We start from the raw sequence: 26,688 nt of genomic DNA on the forward strand, positions 1-26,688 counted from the left end.
AGCTGATTAGTCAGTAATGGACTATGAACAATGGGTCTCATTCCCGAAAATGTTTCAAAGATATATTCTGGAAGACTTATCTTGGAACCACTGAGACATAATCAATGACAAGTTCACTCTGAGTCCTGAACGTGCTGGTAATATGTCTTACGTGGCTGAAAAGGTTGCACAAATTATATGATCTGATATCTGTTTGGAGAATGGCATTCTGTCTTAAACTCGAAAGCGCGTTCGCGTTCAGGTCATTTGCATACAAAACACCGCCTCCAGAGCTCCTTATAAGGCAACTAGTGACGCAGCTGTGTGCAAATGGGATGGCGGAAGTGCAGCTCGCGGTACACCTGCCGCAGCGCGCGCACACACACACACACGCGCGCAGTACTGTATATGAATGAATGAATGAAATATAATATATATAGCCAAGGCGGGCGTAATGAATGAACGCAGTATGGCTTATTATTCCATAATTAAGCCTATAGGCTACTGTTCATTCGTAAACGCACACAAGACTTGTTATGGAATATTAATGCAGTCTATTTCCACCGATTAGCTTTAGTTCTTATTTATTTATCCACTGTCATTTCAGTGTTGGTGTATAGGCTATATAGTGTATTTCAATATAAGTTTAATTGATTAATGATATATTCGAAGGAATTCAGGTTTATAGCTATATCAACCCCCTCCAATGTACAGTAAATGACCAAGTATGGTTTTGTCAATATTCCAATGTACAGTTTTGCTTGTACAGTGTAAGTCTATCCCCCACCGACCCCTATACCCAACCTCCTCCAACAGTTTCTACTACAAATGTACTCTCTTTTCTGGACTCTTTTTGTATCACAAACAGTACTGTATTTGCGAATCTGGTATGTCATAAATGTATAGATGTAGCAGTACTGTCTATCTGTGTCGTGTGTGTCATATATGTTATGATGAATTGAAAATGGGGGACCCTTATGTAAACAAGACGAAATTCTTTCTCTGGTCTGCATCCCCTTATGTAATTGAGCTGTACTGTACTGTACCCATTCTGCAATCTGTTAATAATGTTTTCAATCAATCAATCAAACAAAGGTCTGTCCCATTGTATACCAATCAATGGGATACATTGCATGTTGACCTGCATTCTTTCAAATGTATATAATTAATCATTAAAACAGATGTGTAACAAATAAGATAAACAAATTCCACAGAAGGCATTCAATTATTATTATTTTCAATCATTTCACAATAATTGCATAATTGTGTTTGAATATCTGAGTAATTAAAGTAATTATACATTTGTCCAAAATAGCTGGTTCAGATATGGTTAAGCAGCTGCCCTGTGATCAGATGAATCCATATTATTTATTTTTGCGTAATTTCTTATCGTACAAATATTGTCATATTTATTTTAATTATGATTAAGTAATTAATTCCAAGGAGGCCTGTAGCGTTGACGTGAAGGAATCACTATGAGAACACAGTCTGTCAAGTTATAATGACATTTTAAATTAGTCAATCAATCATGAGATTTGATCGTGGCTGAGAGCAGATTTAAGACTGCTCCTCAGCACTCTTAAATCTGCTCTCAGCCACAATCAAATCTGATCTCAGGAACATTTGGGGACTCCCACTCCCAGCCCTAATATGTCTTAAATGGGCCGAAATCTGACTAAGACGATATTTTTTGTCGTAACTTTGTTCGGGAATGAGACCCAATGCCTGTAAAATTATTTAAATAGAATAAGACACAAAGGGACCACAGTAGGATGGCAGTCTACTGTGAAATAATAAACAAAATTATTAATTTACAAAAACAGTTATGGAAACAAGCATTACAGATACACACTTGACTTTTGTTAGTACAAGATGTTTTTTTTGCATGATGAAAAACAATCATTTAGGCTTAATATGTGTAGTTGTTAAACACAGACACAAAAGTGTAATCTCTCCAAAAATACTAAATGATAGCATATTACTGTTAGGGCCCGTGTCGACCGGGGACGTTTTATGAGTTGTCAGCTCCTTTCTGTCATTAATTTCTATGCTACAGACGCGACAGGCGCGTTCCTTTTCCCAGCGCTGCGCCTCGCGTTTTAGCGCTCTTGGCGGCTGGCGTTTTTGGGCGGAGCGTTCCCAGCACATAAAGTTGAAACTAGTTAAACTTTTGGAGAGGAGAGCCGCTCATCAAGGTAACTTTTTTCGACCGACCAATCAACATCGAGCAAACGCTCTGAGCTTTTTTTTTTTGCTTTTCAAAGCGGTCCGTCTGGACACAAAGCCTTATACAGCTATTCAGTTGGATTTGCAATGAATGGAAAAGGAATGACAATGTCGATCTGTCTGTCACTCACTCTCACAAAATACTCAGCATCTTTTGTGACCTCCTTCAGGAACTCAATGACCTTGTTGTGGAAAGCATTCAAGTGTTTCACCATGGAGTCAATCAGTTGCTCAATGGACATACCGGCAAACATATCCTGGAGCTTTTCTCTGATGACAGTGATGTATTCCACAATAATTCTTCTGGCCTCATGGACCTGCTCTGTGATATCGGCAAGGACTTTGGAGTTGATGGCATCAGTGTAGACGTCACTCAACCAAGTGAAGAGCTGCTCTAAATCATTAGATGCTAGGGAGGTGAAGAGTTCCTCAGTTTTCTCAACAGTAACATGCGTGAATGCAGACAACCTCTCAATGGTGTCATCCAGCTGGATATCTCCCAGTTTCCGTACAATGACGATTATCTGGGTCTGGACTTTCTCCAGTGCTACCAACAGGTCATCTAGGATTTCTCCTCCACTCACGCTGTAGCTAGAGCCAGGGAGAGTGAATGTAATGCTTCTGATATAGTCAAGGATGGTTTCGAATTTGAAGGCAAAGAACTCTGGGACCTTAATGATAGCCTCTTCAGACACACCGGCTACAAGGGCGCTAAACTTCTGGTAGACTTCAAGTCCAGACAGCTTCTCTTCAAATCCAGGGAACTGGAACTTGATTTCTCTCAGGAACCTGACGGCAGCATCAAGCACCAATTGGACATGCTTCTGGTACTCCCTGAGGACTAACATGGTGCTTTCTAAAACCTTGGTGGTCACATCAGACATATTAAAATCATCAAAGTTGTCTGCCAGAGTCCTGAACACTACATTGGCCTGCTCTTTAACCTGCTCAAAAGAACTCTCTAGAATGCCAACAAGTCTGATGATTGCATTGTATGTCTTGGCAATGGGATCAGACACAATCTCCTGGAAGGATTCTGCTGACACGACATTAGGCACCCTCTCCTTCAGTCCCAGCATCATCTCATAAGGGAGATCTGTATTCCATGTTGCATGAATGCTCAGCACAGACATCCTCACGGCCAAGATATCAACGTTATTTGTAGGCTCGGACTATGTGAAAGAAGGAAAAAGGGAAAATATTCAGATAAATAAAGACCATACCGGAGCGGTTTATGTTGACATGATCAGCTTAATTGAACTCACAAAAACAAATGATTAGTAATCAATTCATTTAAATCAATTAATTAAATATTCATTCATATATATGACATAACATATATGAGTCTTACCGGGTAGCAGCCATAGAGTCTTCCTTTCACTTGGACTGGGTGCTTAGTCTGTACTTGGAATCCAAGGAGTCCAGTGGATGGGGAGGACACAGAGACAATGAGTCCTTCCTGTGGGTTTACAAACATCTCCTGGTCGACCTCCATAGTCAGCATAGGCAGCTGGAATGGAAGGACAAGCTTGATGTTCCACTTGTTCTTGGTGTCAAACATAAGCTCAGAGGGTGTGACCAAAGCAATGACAGAGTTGGAGAGAGTTCCCTCGATCCTTCCCACCAGTTCGGCAGTAGTCTTACCGGAAGCCTGAACTGAAAGGCCGTAGTCACCGTTCAAAGTCACCGTTCCCTGGTGGTCGATGCTGAACGCGGTGTGTACAGCTTTGACCTTCTCAGAGACGGACACACGATTCATCTTGGGCACAGCAATGTGAGCACTGGCGTCCAGAGTGTGTGCCAAGAGATCAACCGTAGATATGGCACGTGAGTTGAGGTTCACTGTGAACTCGGGTGTGAGAGGAGTAGTGGTGGTGTTCTGCAGCTCAGCAGTGGTCCTGAGAGTGTAGTCAGGTGAAACAATTCTGAACTCTCCGTGGAGTTTTCCGAAACAGGAAATCTGGCTTATTTCAGATAATTTCTCTTTCAGCTCCAAGGTGAATGTTTCATAATCAAAAGACCTAATTTTCTGGAACAATCCTTCAAAGTATACACCGATGTCATCAACCATTTGTGGGAAGTCAAAGGTATACAGCTCATTCACCAGATCCTTCACAGGGGCAATACGTTGGTTAAGCAGATCTGCGATGTCAATTGACTTCAGAGCGGCGATTGCAGCCTGAATCTTTTCCCTGACTTGGTAGTGCCTCATAATTTCAACTATTTCAATCTCATAGTTGGACAGAAGCTCTTCAATCTTGGAATGGATTACATTGAACTTGACAGTAAAGTTAAAGCTCTTCATCCACCCCATGATACTGTCCACGACTGTTCTCAGCATGTTAACAATCTTAGCGTGGACCACAAATGGAGGGGGTAACATGGTGGTGATGTAACTTTTCATTGAGTTAAGAAAAAGTTCAAAGTAGTAGCCTCTGATGTCATACTTGAAATTAATATCCCTCAGCGTCTGAATGCTGTCTTCCATCAGCCTCATGATTACATCTTTCATTTCTTCAAGTGTGGGCAGATGCTCAACGAATGGAATCTGGAAGAAATCGCTATTCTTGTCATACTTCACAGATCCAGAGATGGAGTAGTCTTGGTTCTCACCAACGCTGTTCAACATATTGGTGGAGGCAGCTCCTATCACCTCTAGTCCCATTTTCTCTGCATTGTTGTAGGCATTCATTTCCTGATCGTAAGTGTGGTCGTTCAGCTTGGATGTCATCTTCAGTGTTACACTCTGCTCTTGTGGGGTCAACAGGCTGTTGAACTTGTTGTCAATATGGATCTTAACGGAGTCTCCATTTTCCAATTCATGAGTGGTTGAAGCCCTGCATTCAAATGACTGTGTGAAAGCCAGGGGTTCTGCCTTCAGAAGGAACTTGCTGTACAGTTCACCACTCTGCTCTCCATACAGATGCACTGTTCCATTTGAGTTGAAAAGAGCATCGATATTTAGTGTGAAGGGCTCAGCAACCGTTGTGACAGTGCTGTCAAGACGAAGAGATGGCGAGTTGAAGTTAGCCACACTGTTGAACTTCATGTTCAGACCAGCAATCTCCATGTCTGTGGTATGAGCCATTTGAGTTCCCAGGAGTTTACCATTGGTGTTACACTTTGCTGTGAAGGTCATGTCAGCGAATGTGATTTCAAAGGCGTGCTTAAACTCCTCCCCAGAGAAGATCCCCACTGATGTTCCGGTCAGATCCATCTTGTAGGGCTCTGCATTATACTGGGCTTCATTCACAAAGTTGACATCCATGATCTTCAGGTCACTGTTCATGACAACTGCGGCAGTGAAATGTCCCAAATCAGCTGTGATGTCATGCTTGTAGTAGTTGTCATAAAGGACGTTGTCAGTCTTGGATCGGACGGCCAGGGATCGAAGAGTGAGAGTCAGGGAGTGTGTGCTGTCAGTCTTCAAATCATCATCAAAAGATCCAACCAGGTTGTTGGAGAAGGTCAAGCCATCTTCATTTAATATGAGGCTCACCCTGTTCCTGGTGTTGCAGTTGCTACCTAAGAGGTTGCCCTTGAACACACTGTTCAGATAGGCCTCAGATGTTCCAAGCTTCCCCTCAGCATTGACTTCAGCTGTGTTCTCCCCAATGGCTCCCTTAGTGGTGATGGCCATGGTAGATCCAGAGGCGTCAAACCCTCCATGGAAGACATTCTCAAAGGTCATTGGACTCCTCTGTGCAGTTGTGGTACATCTGGTACTAAGGCCATCCTCATTCAGGGTCAGTGTTGCTTTGTGAGAGGCACGGCTTTCAAATATGTTTAGGGAGGCATCAGCGTTAATCTCCACGCCAGAGGGGTTCACGGACCCAGACAGCAAACAGTAGGCACGGTTCTCAGTATCATCGTCCATGTTGGTGTTGGACTCAATCAGAAGCTGCTCATCAGCATACCCTGCCTTGATCTTGTTCAAAAACTCCAGGGTTGGAGATTTCAGCCTCAGTGTGGACTCGGTTCTTGCTTCTTTCTTTACTGGCTCAACAGCAAATGTATGGGAGAAGGAGGTGCTAACAGTTGCATGGCCAATGGTTACACTTCCCTCCATGTTTGTATCTCCAGTGAGCATGTCTGAGTCCAGGGAGCACTGGGAGGTGATGTCCATGGATGTTTGCACACCCAGAGGGCAGGTGGCCTGGAAATTGCAGCTACCAGTTAACATGACTTTGTCTAAGATAGCAATGGTTTCCGTTAAACTAAAGCTTGTGTCCATGAGCTTGTGCTTCAGGTTTCCATTGATGCCAACCTTCAGAGTATCTGGTGTGTCACTAAACTCTGCAGTTCCTGTAAAACAAGATACACAAGGCAAATTAGTAAAATTATGAAACACTGCATATTATATTGTTTACATATTGACATTATATATTTATATTGATATAGTTAAACACCAGCATTATAGAGTCATTATATAATTCCTCTGATATAGGTAATGAGAAAGATAAATTTACCCTCAGATGTGAAGGAGAGGAGTTCGATAGGACTGTCAGCCATTACTTTGAACTTGGCTGTGTAGCTAGGATAGTCCTCGTAGAGTTTCAATGTGCTCTCACTAGTTGAAAGAAAGAAAGAAAGAAAGAAAGAAAGAAAGAAAGAAAGAAAGAAAGAAAGAAGAAAGAAAGAAAGAAAGAAAGAAAGAAAGAAAGAAAGAAAGAAAGAAAGAAAGAAAGAAAGAAAGAAAGACAGACAGACAGACAGACAGACAGACAGACAGACAGACAGACAGACAGACAGACAGACAGACAGACAGACAGACAGACAGACAGACAGACAGACAGACAGACAGACAGACAGACAGACAGACTTTATATGGCTGGATTCAATGAGTATTTCATTGTTCTTAGAAAGAATATGTGTATATTCTGTGATTAGATAGAAATACAGTTAAAGGTTTTTCATGATGAATGAACATTTCTTAGAATTTCTAATCTAAGAGGCACATGGGAAATGCATTGATGACACCAGGATGCATTGAGTTTTACTTACAATGCCATGAACAGTTCCTCAGGCATGGTGGGCATTGCCAGCTCGGCCATACTGTTTTTCAGAGTCTCAACATAAGGAACATCAGTGGTGATCTTGTCCATCCACATATTGCCAACCTGTTAAAAACAAATGATCATGATTGTGTCTCAGAAAGAGATATTCACCTGCCTATACAAAATAATAGCTAGAAAAAGTTAAATGCATGAAAATAATTTTGTGGAAGCTATATGTTCTTTTCCCCAATATTGATTAATTAATTATATTTAATATAATCTTTCACAATGGATTTTCTGGCACTTTTAAACTGAACGCCTTCATTTTTCTCACCTCAAGAGCCTTGTCAAAGACGTGACGTGGTTCCATGTCGCTTATGACCAGCTGCTGGTCCATAATGTCTTCTGTGAGCTGTGTCAGCCAGGCCTGAAGGCCTTCATTGTAAGGTACGAGGGCCTTCATATCAGCGTTCACGTTGGACATCAGCTGAATCTCAGCCTTCCTCTTCTCATCTGAAATAATGCATATCATTTTAGCAATCAACAACCATGAAACTCAATTTGAACAAATCCCTGAAGACATTGTCCTTCTAAATCCAGAAACAGTCGTATTTGATCAACCAGTGTACCGCAATATTTGAAGGTGAGAACAGAGGAGGTTTGCAGGAACATGATGTCACTCTTGACCTCCATGGTGAGTTGGCCATGAGTTGGACTGAATCTGCTGGTGGCAGTAATGTGTTACGATTCTGGTTCCTGACTACGGTCGGGAACCACCCACCTTCTCTGTCATCTGTCACCTGACTGCTGTCACTTGTTTTTCCCTGTCATTTAGTGCTGTCACTTAGGGGTTGGCTTCTGATTGGCTGTCACAGGGGTGTGTGTGGAATGTTGGTATTTGGTGGCTATTTAACATTCCTTTCCTCTGCTTGTCATTCGTCAGGTCTTCACTATAGGCGTTCGGAGATAACGCGGCCGATTCCAGTTCTGGACCACCACTAAGCTCCATTATCTATTCTCTCGTTCCTTTGCCCTTGGCATAGTATCCTAGTATTACTCTTTGTGTTCTTTACTATTAAAGTCGAACCTGTTCAAGAGTATACCTTCTCCGTATCTGTGATTGCCTACAACAATTGGAACTCACCTACTCACCCTTAATTCTCATCCTAACAGTAATGGCAGCATCGGTGTGGAGGGACGGGACCAGGAGCTGAACCTGCAGCATCATAGAAAATGCTTGGCTGGTCGAGGCTATCATTCACTACTTCAAAGCTGTGGAGCATGGAATCAGGCCATTATAGTCATACAATTCATTTATTTAAAAATGTCTGCCTGAAGATGGTCCATGTAGTGTGGACTTGTAATGTGTTTACATTCCTTCATATTTGTCATGCAATGTATATACACTTCAAAAATATTTGATCAAAGATATTTCTTGCGTTATTGGGTCACTTACTTGGCACGGCCGATCAGAGACAGTTGGGGGATGTTCTTGTTGGAGATCTCCAGAGTGATGGATGTCCTGCTATCTCCAGAGTATTTGTCCTTGACAAAGCTGTTTGCGATGCCAACCCTGATGCCGGCCTCCACGTCGTAGTCCGGGATCTGGATATCGGCGGTGATGACGTTCCTGTTCCAGTTATCCCAGTTCCTGTTGTACTTCATGGTGGCTGTGGCCATGGCCTTGATGGTGGGCTGATCATCTAAAGCTACAGAGAGAACGAGACGATGATGTGCGTGACATTAGTTGACGCAGTTTGATATACACGATCAATACGTTGACTATATACTGTATTACGTATATTGAGCAAGGATGTCCGTACGTTCTGCTTTCAGGATCATCGTCCAAGAATCAACCTCCTCGTCGCTTTCACTGAGGCGTTTGTAAGCAATGGTGGCAGTGTACTCTGCGACCTCAGCGGTGGGCTCGATATCCACAGCGAACCTACAGGGTAAAGATCAAGTTAAGAATGTTAGTGCTTAATCGCTTAATAGTATTGCATTGATGATAATCATGTGAGCAAACTGAGTGTCCACATTAAAACGTACTTAGTCTCTCCACTGAGGGGGAAGTAAGGAGCGTTAACACCAGCAACAGAGTACCGGACTGTGCCCGTGGTGCAGTACTTGACTCCAGTGAAGAGAGGGTTGCAATTCACAACATTAGTCCTGCCCTCATCCTTTGGTGGGATCAGAGTGACCCCATCAGACGTGACAGTCAGCATTCGGTTGCTATTAAAAGAATAAACAAACAGCTTAATAACTTTCCTCTTTTCTCCATAACCTATTATGGAACATAATATTTATGTTGATATCAATATCTGTTTCCCCTCTTGTTATTTAAATGTACCTGATTCTGAAGAGCTGGGTTTTACCCTGTGGGGCAGGGAGGGTCAGCTTGACCTGGTCGGCCACCATGGTGATCTTGGCATTGAGAGCACTCTCGTGGTACAGGTTGGTATGCATCTCAACGACAGAAGAGTAAAACTCTGGGACGTGGACTCCCATCTGGGTCACAAACTCCATTCCCACAGAGGGCATGAAGGACACTTCTTTCTACAAGCAAACAAATTGATATCGTGTTACACGTAAGCAGCCTCAGAATCAGGGCACGGGTTATTTTGACGGAACATTGTAAGACGGTTGACCATAAAGAGTAGGATATTATACCACGTCTGGTGAAATGCGGATTCCTCCCTTTGCTCCGGGAGCGAAGGTACCAGACAGAGCGAACTTGAGAGGGAAACCAGATGCAGTCGAGAGAGAGAACTTGTTGTCCATGAAGATGTAATGGGCGAAGATCTCATTTTCAGTGCTGGACATCAGTTGTTTCTTCATGGCCTGAAACAAATATATAGATAAATTGAAGGTTCTCTATCACCAGCAACTGTTGTGGTTGGAGAATCATGAAAAAGGGGTGGGGCTTGAGATAAATTCAGCAGCTGTTACTATTATGTGTGAGAATGATAAATAGTACCTGTGTTGGCATAGTCATCAGTAGAACCTCAGCGTACATTGCTGCGTTTTGAGCGATGAATTGGAAGTCGGTGCCCTTGATGTAACCGAGTGCAGCTCCCATCATCTTCAGGTAGGTCATGGCCTCTGGTGAGTCCTGAGTCTGCAGCTCCTTTGCCAGTTTGTTGAAATGATGGACAATTTCCCTTACGATGTTATCGCGCACCTTAATAAAGAGTGTCATTGGGGGAATATTAGCACTTTTTATTTAATATTTTATCAAACAACACTGAAAAACAGCATGTAGGAGAGAAACATAGATTCATGATGAGTAATTACCTTCCTCAGTCCCTCAGCTCCCTCGAGTGGAGACAATTTCTCAAGAACCGCATTGATCTTGTCTGGCATCTTATCTCCAGCCAAGTACATGGCCTTGGAGACGGTGTCTGGGAAGAATCCGTTCTTCCCAAACAGAAGCTCAATGGTTGTCTCAAAGCCCTTGCCTTCCATGCCAATCTACAGACCAACAAGACAAACAGATTTACAATCTACAGACCAACAAGACAAACAGATTTACAATCTACAGACCAACAAGACAAACAGATTTACAATCTACAGACCAACAAGACAAACAGATTTACAATCTACAGACCAACAAGACAAACAGATTTACAATCTACAGACCAACAAGACAAACAGATTTACAATCTACAGACCAACAAGACAAACAGATTTACAATCTACAGACCAACAAGACAAACAGATTTACAATCTACAGACCAACAAGACAAACAGATTTACAATCTACAGACCAACAAGACAAACAGATTTACAATCTACAGACAACAAGACAAACAGATTTACAATCTACAGACCAACAAGACAAACAGATTTACAATCTACAGACAACAAGACAAACAGATTTACAATCTACAGACAACAAGACAAATAGAGTTACAATCTACAGACAACAAGACAAACAGATTTACAATCTACAGACAACAAGACAAATAGAGTTACAATCTACAGACCAACAAGACAAACAGATTTACAATCTACAGACCAACAAGACAAACAGATTTACAATCTACAGACAACAAGACAAATAGAGTTACAATCTACAGAACAACAAGACAAACAGATTTACAATCTACAGACAACAAGACAAATAGAGTTACAATCTACAGAACAACAAGACAAACAGATTTACAATCTACAGACCAACAAGACAAACAGATTTACAATCTACAGACAACAAGACAAATAGAGTTACAATCTACAGAACAACAAGACAAACAGATTTACAATCTACAGACAACAAGACAAATAGAGTTACAATCTACAGAACAACAAGACAAACAGATTTACAATCTACAGACCAACAAGACAAACAGATTTAGATTTAGATATATATATATAAAAATAGTGGCGTTAATAGAATCGGGCGTTATATATATATAATTAAGGCTGTCAAAGTTAACGTGGTATTAACGCCCGATTCTATTAACGCCACTATTTTTTTTTCTTCACTCAGGTGTATTATTGATACTCTCATTGATACTATGTTTGTTTCTGACTCAATGTGTGTGTGTGTGTGTGTGTGTGTGTGTGTGTGTGTGTGTGTGTGTGTGTGTGTGTGTGTGTGTGTGTGTGTGTGTGTGTGTGTGTGTGTGTGTGTGTGTGTGTGTGTGTGTGTGTGTGTGTGTGTGTGTGTGTGTGTGAGAGAGAGAGAGAGAGGGGGGTGAGAGAGATGAGGAAGGGGCAAGAGAGAAAGAGAGCTGGGAGTGTGTGTGAGAGAGAGGGGGGTGGGGTGTGAGTCCTCAGCCCTTGTGTGGGTGAATGTAACACGTTCCTAACATTTTCTTTCCCCTATTATTTCATGCACACTTTATTCATTGTTTTAAATTATTATTTTATTTTAAGTTATTTTGTGCATCATTCTGTTTTGAATTTGATGCAAATTTGCAATCCATGAGGGTCATCCTTTTGTGTTAAATGGCTGCATAAAGCAAGCATTTGTTGACTCATGTTGATAAGTAGTAAAAGTAAGTATTAAAACTTGGAACCTGAAAAATATCTGTTTAACACATTGGGGACGAACCACGGATAAATCCATGGTTCGAATCCATGCCTAAAGAACCAACCACGGACATCTCCGTGGCAAGGTTTTTTTGGCTTTTATTCCATTTAATAACCTTTAATAAAGGTCGCCGAGCGGCACTGCAGAAGTACCCTACTCTTTGAATTCGAAAAAGTGCATTACCGGCCAGATCCGCTTAGGGGCGCTATCTCGATAATGCAGTGTTCCCTGTGGCAGAAGTTGTCTTGTTTTTTCTGGATTTCCAATGTAGTTTTCTACTAACCTGAAGCGATGCCTATCATAGATATATATAGAACACTAGATATCTTAAGGCGTAGTCACCAGCGTCACTGAACCGCCGCCATCTTGCCCCAGTCAGCCTTGAGTGAGGGTGAGTGAGCTGCACAGACAAAAATATACTCGCTGAAATATTGACGGATTTACAAACGGTTTGGTTTATTACAAGCATTATTAACGTGGCTATGATTCAAGCGGTTTGTAAAAAGAATAAAATAAAAATGCCTTTAAGTAAAAAAAGTAGACATTAATGTTATCAGTAGCTGAGCTGCCTCGAGCAAGATGGCCGCCCTACGACGACGTCGCTCTACATTGGCCGGCAGCGCGGGTAAGCTATCTAGTGTTCTATATAGATATCTATGATGCCTATAGCCTGTTGCACGGAATACGTTTTGGGACGCGGATTTCACTATGCAGTAAACAAATTTATCATCAGCCAATGGACATATCAATCTACCAGATGGCGATCGATAACTGGGAAATGCTCTGGGGGATCCAACCGGCCCACGGTAAGATCTTTTTCACGTAAATTACACGCTGATCAGGCATTGTTTTGATAGCCATCCACTCGATCAATGAATGTGGCTACTGAGGCTAACACGGTTATTGGTAATCAATCATCAGAAACGACGTCCCCCGCCCCTTCATGCATTCATGGTGGACCATCAATACCGATCATATGCAGTTTGAGTTTTAACTGTAACTTCTGTATATCCGAAATGCCACTGGATTTAACGTTAGTAGCTTAGCGGCATGTCTCTCGCCTTCCAGGAAACATCCTAGCCGAAATCCCTTATAACGCTTATATTCAAGACGCTATAAAATGAGATCGTATTGATTAAAAAATTATTTCTTTAAGCCATTTTGAAGGGACGGTTTATGGTCTCAATTGACAATGAGAATGGACAGATAGCAATACTATAAAGTATAGATTTAGCTCTACAAACAGCCACACGGACTGTGCAAGTCTATTATGATATGCTGGCCATCTACAGTGATTTTAGACGGATCCAAATGGCCCCGAAAGTGTTAAGGTAAATACATTTTATTTAAATTTTTTTAATGCGATTAATCACAAGTTAACTATGGACAATCATGCCATTAATCAGATTCAATATTGTAATCGATTGACAGCACTAATATATATATGTATATGTATATTATGCATATAGGTCATAGTTTAATTTACCTCCCAGATATCCATATTGTAGCCAACGGCTTTCAAGGTAGTTTCCAGCAACACCTCCCTAGGCAACTGGCTAGAAGGATCAAAGATGACGTTGACGTCATTGCCCTGCAGGACTTTCAGGATCTTACTACCCAGCCTGAGAAGAAACACGTTAAATAAGTCAATGTCAGTTAGCTGGTTAAATAAATCAGCATCGTTGGTCCAATAGGCCTGAATAATATAAGGTGAGAGTTTCTATTCAGCAAATTGCATCTGACACTTCCAAGGGACTCTTACTTCTGGGTCTCAGGATCCTCGGAGTTGATGATGTTGTAGATGTGAGAGGTCACAAAGGCCTTGACCTGCGCATCCTGCTCCTGGGTGAGCACCTTCCTCACCAACTCCAGGTCACTGGCTTCAGGATGCCTCATCAAAATCAGGTAGGCTGCGATGCGCTTCTGCACCGCTTCCATGGCATACTGGCTGACTCCCTGGATGTTAGAGCGCACCTGTAGAGGCACACATGCAGACACTTATCCGTTGATGTATTATGGGAGGGAGGAGGTTTGTCTAAAAACTATAACTTATTCCTACTGTCAGTGTTGGGAAAGTTCACTTTCTACATTAACTAGTTCAGTTCACAGTTCACACATTTTAAAATGAACTAGTTCAGTTCATAATAAAAAATGTTTAACTAAAGTTCATGGTTTAAAAAATGAACTAGTTTATAGTTCTTTTTTCAATATGTTGCTGCAAGCTATTATTTGTCAAAATTATTGCCACAACCCATGTAGAACCACAGACAGCAATCAGAATACTGGCATTTCCATCACACTGTGATTATTTATCAGTGTTTCCCCGACCATTGCCTTGAAGGGGCGGCCTGCGTAACGAGTCTCTCTCTCTGCACGCAACACGCACACACCGAAACCTTTCGGTGTGTTTGTGTGTGTGTGCGCCCGTGCGGCCATCCCAAATCTGGCACACTTTTGAACGAAGTTATACTGTGATAGAGCGCCGAGAATGAACGTGTTCACAATTACGTTCATCTAGCGGAAACACAGTACGTTCAGTTGACGTTCGCCCAAAATATGAACAAGTTCATGAACGATCGTTCGTTGAATATGTTCAGGTACATCACTGCCTGCTGTATTGACCTTCAAAAGGGTCTTGCTGGTTATTTACCTCCTCGGTTACAGACATGCGTCTGAAGGCCTGGATGGCAGCCAGCTGGACGGACAGCGCGGCGGCCGGCTGTCTCATGCACGTCAGAAGGGTGGTCTTTACACTGGGATCCGCAGCCTCCATAGCATCTCCTATGTTACCAACAACCTGCAAATTGGATGGAATAGGATAGGAACACAGAAAAACATGTCAGTAACTGGATATGTTCTTATAGCGTTTGATTATAAGGAGTGCATTTAGGGCTCGATTTCATAAATGGTTGCTTACCCTCAGAGCCAATAAGGTCAACTCTTTCTCCCCGGCGCAATCGGCGCCCAGAATAGAAGCCGTGAACTGGGACACGGCAGTGATCTCGGGGGTGACGCCCTCGGCCTGGTACAGCCTGGAAACCAGCACGGCGTTCACACGCAAATAAACACACTGTTCACCGTCACCGTAATGAGATGTGAGATGGATTTCTTTGACGCTCACAAGTGGAAATAGCTGGTTTCTACTGACCTCCTGACCACGTTGCTCAGGGCGTACATGATGGGCTTGCTCGTTTTCTCCCGAGCCATGTCCAGCATGTCTTTGGCCATAAGACGGGAGGGGTTGGGCAGGAGACTCAGAGCGTAGACGGCGGCGTCGAACGCAGAACTGTCGAAGGTACTGAGGATGTACAGCAGGGCACTGTTGCAGCCTGGGGTACCACACTGGGCCAGGGCTTGGAACGTCAGGGAGTTGGACATCTCCATCATCTCATTTGCATGAGGGCGAATGGTCTGGCTCTCCAGGCCACGAAGCTCAGACACGAGCCTCTGGAAGATGGCGGCACGCTGGTGACCCATAGAGTGTTCAGACAGGGTGTTCAGCTCCCTCATGGCGGCCATGACAGCCTCAGTGCTCTGGACCGGGGCCTTGTCCTCAACAGCCTCCATGGGCAGGAACTTTAGGTTGTCTTCATCTTTGCAGAATAATAATACAGGAACCAGTAAGACTTTGCTGCAAACTTTTACATGTATATATTTTTTTTTATTATTATCCCCCCCCCCCCCCCTCCTTTTTCCGATTTTTCTCCCATCCCACTGTTAGTCGTTATGCCAATTCCCAACCCCCTTCCTGGTTGTTGCGCACTCCCCCCCCCTACTGTTGGTCCGGGAGGCCGGAGACTATCACATGCTTTCCTCCGACACATGTGCAGCCAGCCGGCAGCCAGCCTGGCCGTGCAGACTCTCACTGGGAGAGTGTAACGTGTAGAAGGTCACACTACCTCCCTCCAGATCCTTCCCTCGCTGTGCAGGCGCCCCGACCGAACTGTAGGAGTCGCTGTTTACAACAACCAGGACCCGCCCACCAGCTTTCCCACCCCTAACACTGCCAATTGTGTTAGTATGAGCGACCAGCCAAGCTGGTAGCAACGCCGAGAGCTGGGCTCGAACCCAGCGTCTCCTGCGTTGGTGGCGAGTGCCTTGCCCACTACACCACCTAGCCGCCCACTTTTACATATTTTGACATATTCAAAGACCTAAACAAACAATAACAAATACTCACTGTGATCAAAGACCCTGTCCTTGATTTTGTTGGTCTCCTGCAGAGTCAGAGTCTGTTTCACTTCAGTGGAAACTCCATGTTCATTTCTATTTTAAGAACAAATGACGACAAAATGTCAGCAAATAGCCATGATGTTGACACAAGGCAAAATTATTTATTTCATATTACAGAACATCTTAATTGATCTGAATTTTTGTGGAATACCATTTGTCAGAATTCTGAAACATACTATGAAATACTATGGCTATATAGCTACGAAATGCATGTATCTCCATAACAATAACAAAAGGTTCTCTACCATGCCATTGGTAGATACATACAAAAAACAAGAAGATTCCAACAATTGAAAGAATCAGCCTATATGTTTGCACTGCTACCATTTTGTAGACTGGCAGGTTTGGACTGTACCATTGTTGTATCCCTGTAGGTACTTACTGGTGAGAGAAAGGCAAGAAGATGTGCTTCTCGGTGCAGGTTCCAGCCGTCATGTGTTTCTTCTGGTTGTCAAAGTTGTAATTGCAGGTCTGGGTGCTGCTAATCATCTTGGAGAGAGGGTAGTGCTGATGGGAAGGATGAAAAAATATCATGTTTTGTTATATCATGAAAGCGGGAAGGTAACAGAGTGCTGATACACCTGAAAGGTGCTTATATTGATCATGTAAATGGACATGATTTGACCCCCGCCTGACCCATCCAGCAATAGCATGTTAATCATAAATCACTTCTACACATTAATCACAAATCACTTCTAACACAACAGTATCTATCATTTTATAGTCTTAATCAGTAACCAATTAAAATAACAGTTGTAAAATCACAAACTGATATAGGCTATAACCCCCCCCCCCCCGCACACACACCCACACACACACACACACACACACACACACACACACACACACACACACACACACACACACACACACACACACACACACACACACACACACACACACACACACACACACACACACACACACACACACACACACACACACACACACACACACACACACACACACACACACACACACACACACACACACACACACACACACACACACACACACACACACACACACACACACACACACACACACACACACACACCCACCCACCCACACACACACACACCTAAAATAACAAACAAATACCCAAACAAAGACAACGTTTCAAAAAGGAAGATCATATCCAATTGGTCCTTTAAAATAAATGTTACCATTTTCCCAGACCTGGGTTGTTAATATGTTTATAAATGGCATCAATCATATGCCTAATGCATTGTCTTACTCAATACATAATATATGCTTACAGTTGCCATAACATGTTTATCTTTCAGTGATTATTGTTTAATCAGCTATTTGCTGATATTTATGAGCAATGACATTGCGTGACTTACACAATGATCTTTAAACATTGAACAACACCACAGAGCATCTCAATGAAATCAAGCCAAATGAGATGCAAGCTAAAGTAAAAGCTGATGTAGACAATGTAGAAAAAGTAGCCAATTTAGATATGAATAGAAATGTGTAAACTCATTTCAGATATAAACAAAAAGAGACATTCATCTTCCCCCACTAGCAAATTGGACTCAACATATATGTTTAACCCGAGAGAGTCAATTGCAAGGCCACAATAGACTAATGATCTGCAATTACAAGACTAGATTTGGGATGTCACTTTGCAAGCTGACTATGAGCAAAAATGCCTGTTATAGCTTGGACCCAGACTTTTGGGGTAGGTGGAGCCCTACGCGCCTGATGTACCTAGTTGTAACGTTTGGGTCTTTTGCTCTCTGGTAGGAGTAAAAGTCCTAGCGCCACCCTGGAGTATTTCACCCTTCCTCTCTTCTAATTTGCCCTGATTGCTAATTAACGCCTGCTGTGTGTAGTTGACACTCCTTCATATGCTCATTGCTCACCTGATGTCCTCTCTCTTTGTCAGTTCTTCTATGTCCACAGGCGTGAGTACTACCTGATAGAATCCTTGGCCCTCATTTATCAACGTGGCGTACGCACAGATATGTGCGTAACCCGTGCGTACGATCATTTCTAAGCAAAGTGTGGGATTTATCAATTTGAACTTGTGCTTGACTTTGTGCGTATATTTAAGCACAGGTCGGACCATGCGTAGCTGGCGCCCGTTGGTAGAATATATTATTACAACAAGGAAATACGCTTCTGTGCATTAGTTTCAACACTGGCATGTTCTGTATGAACAGTAATTCATTATAGTTCATTGTAAAATAGCAACAGTAGTGTAATTATGGTCAAAACCCTATAAATAGCATTTGGAATAATAGGTCTTTATCTCCGAATGAATGCAGCATGGTTTATATAGCGTTATCGTCGGAATATACGGGGTGTACTGACTGACTGCGCTCCGCGTAACTCAACTTGTTATTATTTTGCGCACAGACCGCAGAAACACAGGAAAGTTTTGATTATATTTAAAAGGCTTTACGTTAAACGAAACAAGTGGAATTTCGAAGCTGTAAGCAGAATACAAGTCATATGAACACCCACGATATAGTGTTCTTCCCCTTCCTACTGTATAAGAAAGAATAAAAAACGCATTGCAATGAGACCAGGGTGTATGTGTATTACAAAACCCTTGCAATAATGTGTCTTAAATGAATGAAAAACATACATGCTCTGGACACAGAGCATATATCGTGTGGGTGATATGACTTGTATTATGCTTACAGAATTCCACGTATTTAGTTTTACAATGTCAAAGCCTTTTAATATAAATCAAAACGTTCCCGTATTTCTGCAATCTATGCGCAAATTTAATAAGGAGTTGAGGTAGATACACACTCAGAACGTATTACATGCTGGTATGCTGATAGACTCAGAGTAAACTATTATATGAATATGAATATGATATGATATAAGGTATACACTGGTCCGTCGCATACACTGGTGACTACCAGACTATGTGTGCTGTCTGGTATATCTGTCCACCCGTCCCTCTTGAGGTGATTGTCATCAGCTGTTACCCATTAATCAGCACTTTTCAGTGTAGGGACGGGCGGCACCTGATGGAGAAAAAGAGACAGCATTAGCCATCATTCAAACACACACACACATCACATCCAAAACATAACATATTTACATATACTAACCTGATGTTCAGATGGTGTCATAAATACAGTAATAATGGTAATGACCAACCCACGTACCCATGTACGTCACAGTATCCAACTGGTATATTCCAATTCCTGATCACCATTCGAAAAAATCGATAAGTGTATAGATCCAACGTGTGTACAGTAGAACACATGATTCCGCGGGGCTCAGAGGCTCCAGAATGAACTGTGGTAACCCCGGCTGCATCAGTGGACTGGAAAATGTGGAGTACAGGATTTTTTTCCCCATCCATTTTCATTGAGTCCATTCCAAAATCCCTTATGTCATCTGGGAGACAATAGGGGGCGCTTTTTTCCACATCTGATCGCCGGCGGCTCTCGGGTAGACTAGGGTAGGCTCGCGTGATGCAATATGATTTCAGATCGCTAAAAAAAAAAAAATTATCCGAGAAATCTCGTGAGTGGCTTTCAACGGCATATTAATAATTCAGAGAAAACTTGTGAGTGGCACGCAAAGTGTTAATTAGGTATGTATTTTTAGGCACATTTTCAGTAAAAATTTTAAACGAATGTGATCTGCATCAGAATAACCTATAATAATACAAAATAATCGCATAACATACAACAAGACATACCAGAACACAATAATAAATAATGTACTTGTTATTGCACATCGCTGCGGGCATGACCTCCCGCATTTCCCTATGCTTGTATGCCGTGACAAATAAAACTCTTGACTTGACTTGTAAAGAATAATTGATGGAGTAAAATAAATTAAAATATACAATAATAATGAACAGATCCACAGACAATAACTAATATTTGGGGTCACAAGCAAGAGAACAGGAAAAATAATTATTTATATATATAATTATAGAAAATACAAAAACATATCAAATGTATAAAAATAATGCTAAAAGACACAATTTCCCCTAAACCCACCCCAGGACCAACCATCTCGCTCTGTTGCTAGATCATTGGCTTAACTCTCTCAGCTGCCGACGCCCACAAGCTAATGTTAGATTCCTTGACTGCAATTACTCGAGCTCTGGAGATCTCTAAATAAATTACATCTAAGAATGTTAGGGCCCAATTACATCAGAAGAACTGACACTCATCTTCAAACACCAGTCTCATGGTTTGAATAGAGGCCTTGCTCTCTAGTCCTCTCTTCCAACACTAGTTGTCTCTCTTCCAACATGGCTGCCTCTAACACACATAAGGCCCAAGGAGTGCTTGAGCACCTGCCCCTTTCGGAGTCAAGAAAATGCCATTTTCTGGCTGGTGGTAATTATCAAGTATTTTATTATTTGTTTATTTTCTATTGAATCAAATATGTGCAGCAATGCATTTTTAAGTTTTGAAAGATTGCGTCGCTCCCAACTATTCTTTGACATCTGTAAGCTTTGCAACAGGACTCAGGATGCTTTCACAGCAGAGCTGTTTGGTCCGGACTATCGGACCAGAGTTCGTTTTCTCGGATAGTCCGCTTTTTTTGGGGTGGTGTGAATGCTCAGTCAAACTCTGGTGCGGACCAAACACGCAAACTCTGGTCCGCCTGAAAACGTAGGTCTCGGTTCGCTTCATCGGACCAAACGCGGACCAAATATAGGAAGTGAGTCACGACTCTCACGAGCAGAGCGCTAAATTAGGTAGCGTCACGAGCAGAGCAATGTGTGTGGACAAGAGGCGGGTTGCTACGTTTACTGTAGGGCGGGGCTTTTAGACCCATGTTTTTTTTTTTGCTTCAACATCCTCTCAATATGCGGGACGCGGGACATTCGGTCAAATGGTGGGACAGTACAACCAAAAGCGGGACACCTGGTCACCCTACCACCAACTGAAAATTGTGAGCCTCCGCTGATCTGGAGTCAGACAGGGCTTGCAGTCACACACACACACACGCACGCGCACGCACACACGTTAGGGCTCACAGTCACACACACACATTTCCACTATTGTGTCCAATAGACGAGCGCCCTTTTCGACTGCATGACATTGTTCAGAAAGTTTAGTGCACTTGACAAATTGCAGTGTGAATGCAGACGAACCAAATGAAGAATGCAACAATGTTGCAACTTCACCCCCCGAACCGCACAGATTCCGCACTGAGTCCACCAAAACTATATGTGAAAGCGCCCTCAGTAGGAAATACTGCATGTGGTTTAGAGGGGTGGCTCGTAGATAGAGCAGGGCAGGACGCAGAAAGAGACAATATCTCCTCCCGTGTATGAAGATCATCATTTATATATATTTATTTAAAATATTTATTGTTATACCTGACATTGCTGTGAATGAGGGCAATCTTAACTTTTTTCTAGTTAAAATAAAGGTTTGAAATTAAATTAATTAGATAGAGTGAAATAAGCTACCAACAGTGCAAAGAACTGGTTTTTACAGCGTGAAACTGTATATAAATAGTTTACAATCAATCCAAAACGTCTGTATTACTCATAAACTGTTTTGCATGACGAGCAAACAGTGTTTCTCATCCTCAGTCAGACATCAGAGCAAACTGGTCAGCATATCATCTTGACTTGATATTTCAGAAATCTCCTGTTCCAAAGCATTATTGAGCAAAAGCTGAACTATTTCACAAATGATGACCACTTAATAATAGTTTCATACAGGCTAAAACACTGAGAAGCACACATTTAACCGGACCACCTGCTATCAGAAGGCCTTGTTGAGTCATGGTGTCCTACTCAATCAACCCTGCACCACCAGCAGCCAGTCTGTTTGTAACTGTGGCCATTATATGGTTTCATCATTTATGTTATTTCAGTTTGTAAGTGTAATATTTGAGAATGTATTTATGTTTCATTTCTTATTTTCTTTATTATTTAATTTGCTACAATTTATAATATATTCATTTTGACGTCTGGTCATATGTGGTGTCCCGTTAGGCTGCTGTTGTGTTGTTACATTTGGGTCTGATTAAGACACCTGCGAGCAAGCGGCAGGGATGTTGGGAGACTGGGACTCATTAAGACACCTGCAGCGGCAGGAATGGTGAGACGAGTTGTACAGGCTCTCTAGATTCGAAGAGTGTACGACTATGTGTAGTGTACCACTAAGACTGTTACCAAGAACAGAAGAACAAGACCCCTTTTTTATGTAGCATGCAGCCAACGAGGTAATTAATGTTTATTTGTATTTTGCTTTTCTGATGTATTGTTTTCATATCGTGTATATTATTGTTTGTGTTGACCTGACGCAACGTATATGTTTCTGTTTAAGTTTTCACGGTGGATTGGAGGACCAAGCCTTTAATAAACCCGTCGAAAGGAAACCACTTGTGTCTGCAGTGCTTGAAGGAGTTACAGTGAAAACTCGACTGTTCATCGATGCAAGTGGGCGATGAAGCAAGTCCAAGTTTAAGGCCGGCGTCCAGCGGACTTTCCCCGACAATTGTTTGTTGCGCTGCCTGCGCGCCGACATCAAAGGACAGATGAGTCACAAACAATACGCACTACACGCATAAACACAAAGAAGTAAGAAGATGCACACAGTATAATGAGCAGCGTTTCAAGATAAAGCCATAAAGGACTTGGACATTATAAGTTAAGAGTGGTCAGGTCAAGAAGAGTGCTTTGTAAACGTTTCTATAATATATTTGACTGAATTCTAATTACTGTGGTGTGCGTGCTAAAAACGTTTTGACTTATTTGCCTATATAATTTAACTGAAGCTAACCATTTGTACACATTAAGGTGTCAACGTTAAAGTATAAATATTTTCTGATTGAACACACATTTCTAATTTAAAGTGTGTTTTGGAAATTATAACCTATAAAAGGCACGTATAATTTATAGGTGAAGGCTATTATTGGCATCTAATATTTATGCTCCTAAGCATTCTGAAGCGCTTAATATATATATGTGGAGGTTATTTTGAAAGCCAATTGAATTAAGCAATTTGATTTGCTCGGAGAGTACTGCATTTAATTCAAATTTGAGTACAAAACAGGCTAAAGGTTTAAAGGTGTATTTACTATTTTTTCTTTACAAATGTTGGTCAATTTAAAGTAGTGATTTACAATGACAGAGCCAATTAGGCCTGCAATTGAAGTAGGGGACAGTGTTAGGGATAGTGCAAATTCCCAAGACCGACCTGAAGAAGGTCAGGAAGAAGGTGCTGAAGCCCAGCAAGAGGTACCAAAACGATCTCAAAGAACCAAAACTCTAACAGAGAAGGGTAAAGCAATGCAGGAGGATAAGATCAAAGCGCTACAACAAAGATTTAATTACATTTACAATAAATGGAGGACACAAGTTAAATCTTCTAAAGGTCCGTTATCACAATCAACAGAACATTTGTCTAATGAGCTGCTTACTGATATCATTACAGATGTCACAGGTCTTTCTAATGATGTGCAGCATATTTATGATCAACTACGTGACATCTCAACTCCAGACCAGGACACGCGTCTAAGAGTGGATCTGTGTGCAGGGATTTCTGAGATAATTGTGTCCAGAGCCACATTTAGACTGGGGGGAAGTGTGTTAGAAGAAGGAGAGAAAGAGTGGCCAGAAGCAGGCTCTCTCTTTGACTCAAGCACTTATAAATCTGGTTCTGCCACTTCTTCCAGGAAAAGTGCTTATAAATCTGGTTCTGCCACTTCTTCCAGAAAAGGCACCTCAGTGCATTCAAGCAGTTCTTCTGTAAAGCGACGAGATGCTGTTGCTGATGCTGCTGCAAGCCAAGCTGTTCTGGAAGTGTTAAAAGAACAAGAAAAAGAACAATTGGAAATGCAGTGCCTAGAAGCAGAAGCTAAAAAGAAGATAGCTGAGCAAGAGGCAGCAGGCATAAAGCGTCGTTTAGAACGAGAAGCAGAACGTTTAGAAAGAGAAACAGAAGAGGTTGAACGAAGAATAAAGAGAGAGGAAGAGGAAGCTAAAATTAAAGCTCAACTGGAAGAAGAACATGGAGCTATACAAAGGACTCTGGAGGAAAAGCGGAGAAAGATACAGCATTTGGAGGCAGTGAAAGGTCTTAATGCAGCACGAGCAAGAATTCTTGTGTACGATCAATTGGAGGCCACAGAAGAGCGGAAAGACGTACTAGAACATGAGAGGGTAGCAGACAACAAAGTGCCTGCTCCCACAAGTCCTCTGTCCCTGTATACGTCTCCCGTACCACAAGTTGTGACCACCTCCTCAAATGACAGTACAGCAGAGCTTGTTAAGATGCTGGCAGGTGCTTTGAGTGTCAACAGAATTCCAATTCCTGAACCTTCATCATTCAGTGGGGACCCATTGAAATACAATGACTGGAAACTTTCCTTTGAAATACTGATTGATCAGAAGAGCATTGAAGACAAGGAGAAGATATACTACCTCCGTAGGTATGTAAGTGGACAAGCTAAGAAAGCACTTGATGGCTATTTCTTACTCGGAACCAAATCTGCCTATGTTGCAGCATGGAAGACTTTGGAGGAGAGATATGGTAATCCATTTACAATAGCAAAAGCATACAGAGACAAGCTCCAAGCATGGCCCAAGATGGGATCTAAGGACAGCTTTGAGCTCAGAGAGTTTGCAGACTTTCTCAGGAGTTGTGAGGCTGCCATGGTCAACATCAAGGCATTGGACATTTTAAATGACTGTAATGAAAACAGGAAAATTCTTTTAAAGTTGCCTGATTGGCTAACAGCGAGATGGAACAGGATGGTTATCCAAGAAGAAGAAGAGCGTAACCAATTCCCCTCCTTCAGCCAATTTGTAAAGTTTCTGACAAGAGAAGCGAAAATTGCCTGCAACCCTGTTACATCACTACAGTCACTAAAACAAGGTGAGACTGAAAAACCAAAATGCCCAAGATATCAAAGCTTTGAAGCAAAGGCACTGACCACATGTTCCAATGAAAAGACTGTCATAACATGTATTTTCTGTGAGAAGTCAGGGCATACTTTGCATAAATGCAGGACGTTCATGGAGAAAACTGTTTCAGACAGAGTCAAGTTTGTTCAAGCTGGAAAGCTATGCTTTGGTTGTCTCAAGTCTGGTCACTACTCAAAGAGCTGCAACAGTAGGAATGTGTGCGACGTGTGCCACAAGCAACATCCTACATGTCTGCATGAGGAGCGAGCCAAAGAAGGACAAAGACCACCACAAGCCAAGCTAAAGCTAAATGAAGAAAAGCCAAGTACAAGTCAACAATGGTACAAAGAAAGACCTCAATCGACACAATGCAAAGAAACAACCACAAACTCTACTTCACATAGAGTAATACTTCATGAAGCTAACACACAAACGACTGCAATAATTCCTGTCTGGCTTTCATCCACAGATCAACCAACACAAGAAGTCCTTGTTTACGCTCTGTTGGATTCTCAAAGCGACACAACCTTTGTTATAAGGGAAGTAGCAGAAGCGTTGGAAGCAACCAAAGTCAAGGTCAAAGTCAAGCTCTCTACTATGACCTCAAGAACGACAGTAGTAAGCTCTGAAAGAATAGACAACTTACAAATCCGTGGCTTTTACTCTGGTAAGAAGATATTGTTACCACCAGTCTATACTCGGGATTTCATTCCAGCCAACAGAACACACATACCAACAGATGGAACTGCAAAAGCGTGGTCCCATCTAGAGCACCTCCAAGGAAAGATTGCACCTATGCAGGACTGTAAAGTAGGTCTGCTCATTGGGTACGACTGCTCACAAGCCCTGCTTCCAAGGGAAGTTGTGTCTGGCGAAGAAAGTCAGCCTTATGCACAGCGTACAGACCTTGGATGGAGTATTGTTGGCCATGGGAATCCCTGTGTAGACATCGGAATCAGCCATCGCATAGTATTGAGACGAGTAACAGCAGGTGTGAAACGTTCTGTTAATCTCAAAACTGAAGTACACTGTGTGAGCCGAACCCAAGTAAAAGAAATGACTCCCTCAGACATAAGAGTTCTTGAACCAGACTTCTCAGAAAGAACTGGAGAACATGACCCTGTGTCTCAAGAACATATCAAGTGCCTGTCGAAGTTGAGAGAGACCATCACGCAAAAGAACAATGGTCACTACGACATGCCGTTACCATTCAAAGAAAAGGAAAAGAAAAGAAAAGGAAAAAGAAAAAAGAAGAAAAAACGACCTGTCAGAGAACTCAAGGTGGGAGAAATTAAGGAAGATGATCCTGAACTCCACAAGGCTTTTGTGTGCAACACTAAAGCAAAGGAAAACAG

General features: G+C 42.1%; 1 protein-coding gene across 1 annotated transcript; it reads right to left on the reverse strand.

The window, feature by feature from the left end:
* Nucleotides 1–2,273: 2,273 nt before the first annotated feature.
* LOC311237266 (apolipoprotein B-100-like) lies at nucleotides 2,274–26,296 on the reverse strand (the record flags this gene model as incomplete). The annotated part of the gene is made up of 21 exons (XM_084325072.1): nucleotides 2,274–3,377; nucleotides 3,557–6,510; nucleotides 6,675–6,775; nucleotides 7,210–7,325; nucleotides 7,537–7,715; nucleotides 7,832–7,923; nucleotides 8,659–8,905; nucleotides 9,026–9,147; nucleotides 9,252–9,434; nucleotides 9,553–9,758; nucleotides 9,873–10,043; nucleotides 10,180–10,383; nucleotides 10,497–10,673; nucleotides 13,724–13,859; nucleotides 14,000–14,211; nucleotides 14,888–15,034; nucleotides 15,155–15,269; nucleotides 15,386–15,830; nucleotides 16,418–16,503; nucleotides 16,853–16,977; nucleotides 26,240–26,296. The coding sequence occupies 21 exons, from the start codon at nucleotides 26,294–26,296 to the stop codon at nucleotides 2,274–2,276; spliced, it is 7,179 nt and encodes a 2,392-aa protein (XP_084181198.1).
* Between the last annotated feature and the right edge of the window lie 392 nt (nucleotides 26,297–26,688).

Source organism: Notolepis coatsorum (genome assembly GCF_963971535.1).
Source record: "Notolepis coatsorum genome assembly, chromosome: 11".
Lineage (NCBI taxonomy): Eukaryota > Metazoa > Chordata > Actinopteri > Aulopiformes > Paralepididae > Notolepis > Notolepis coatsorum.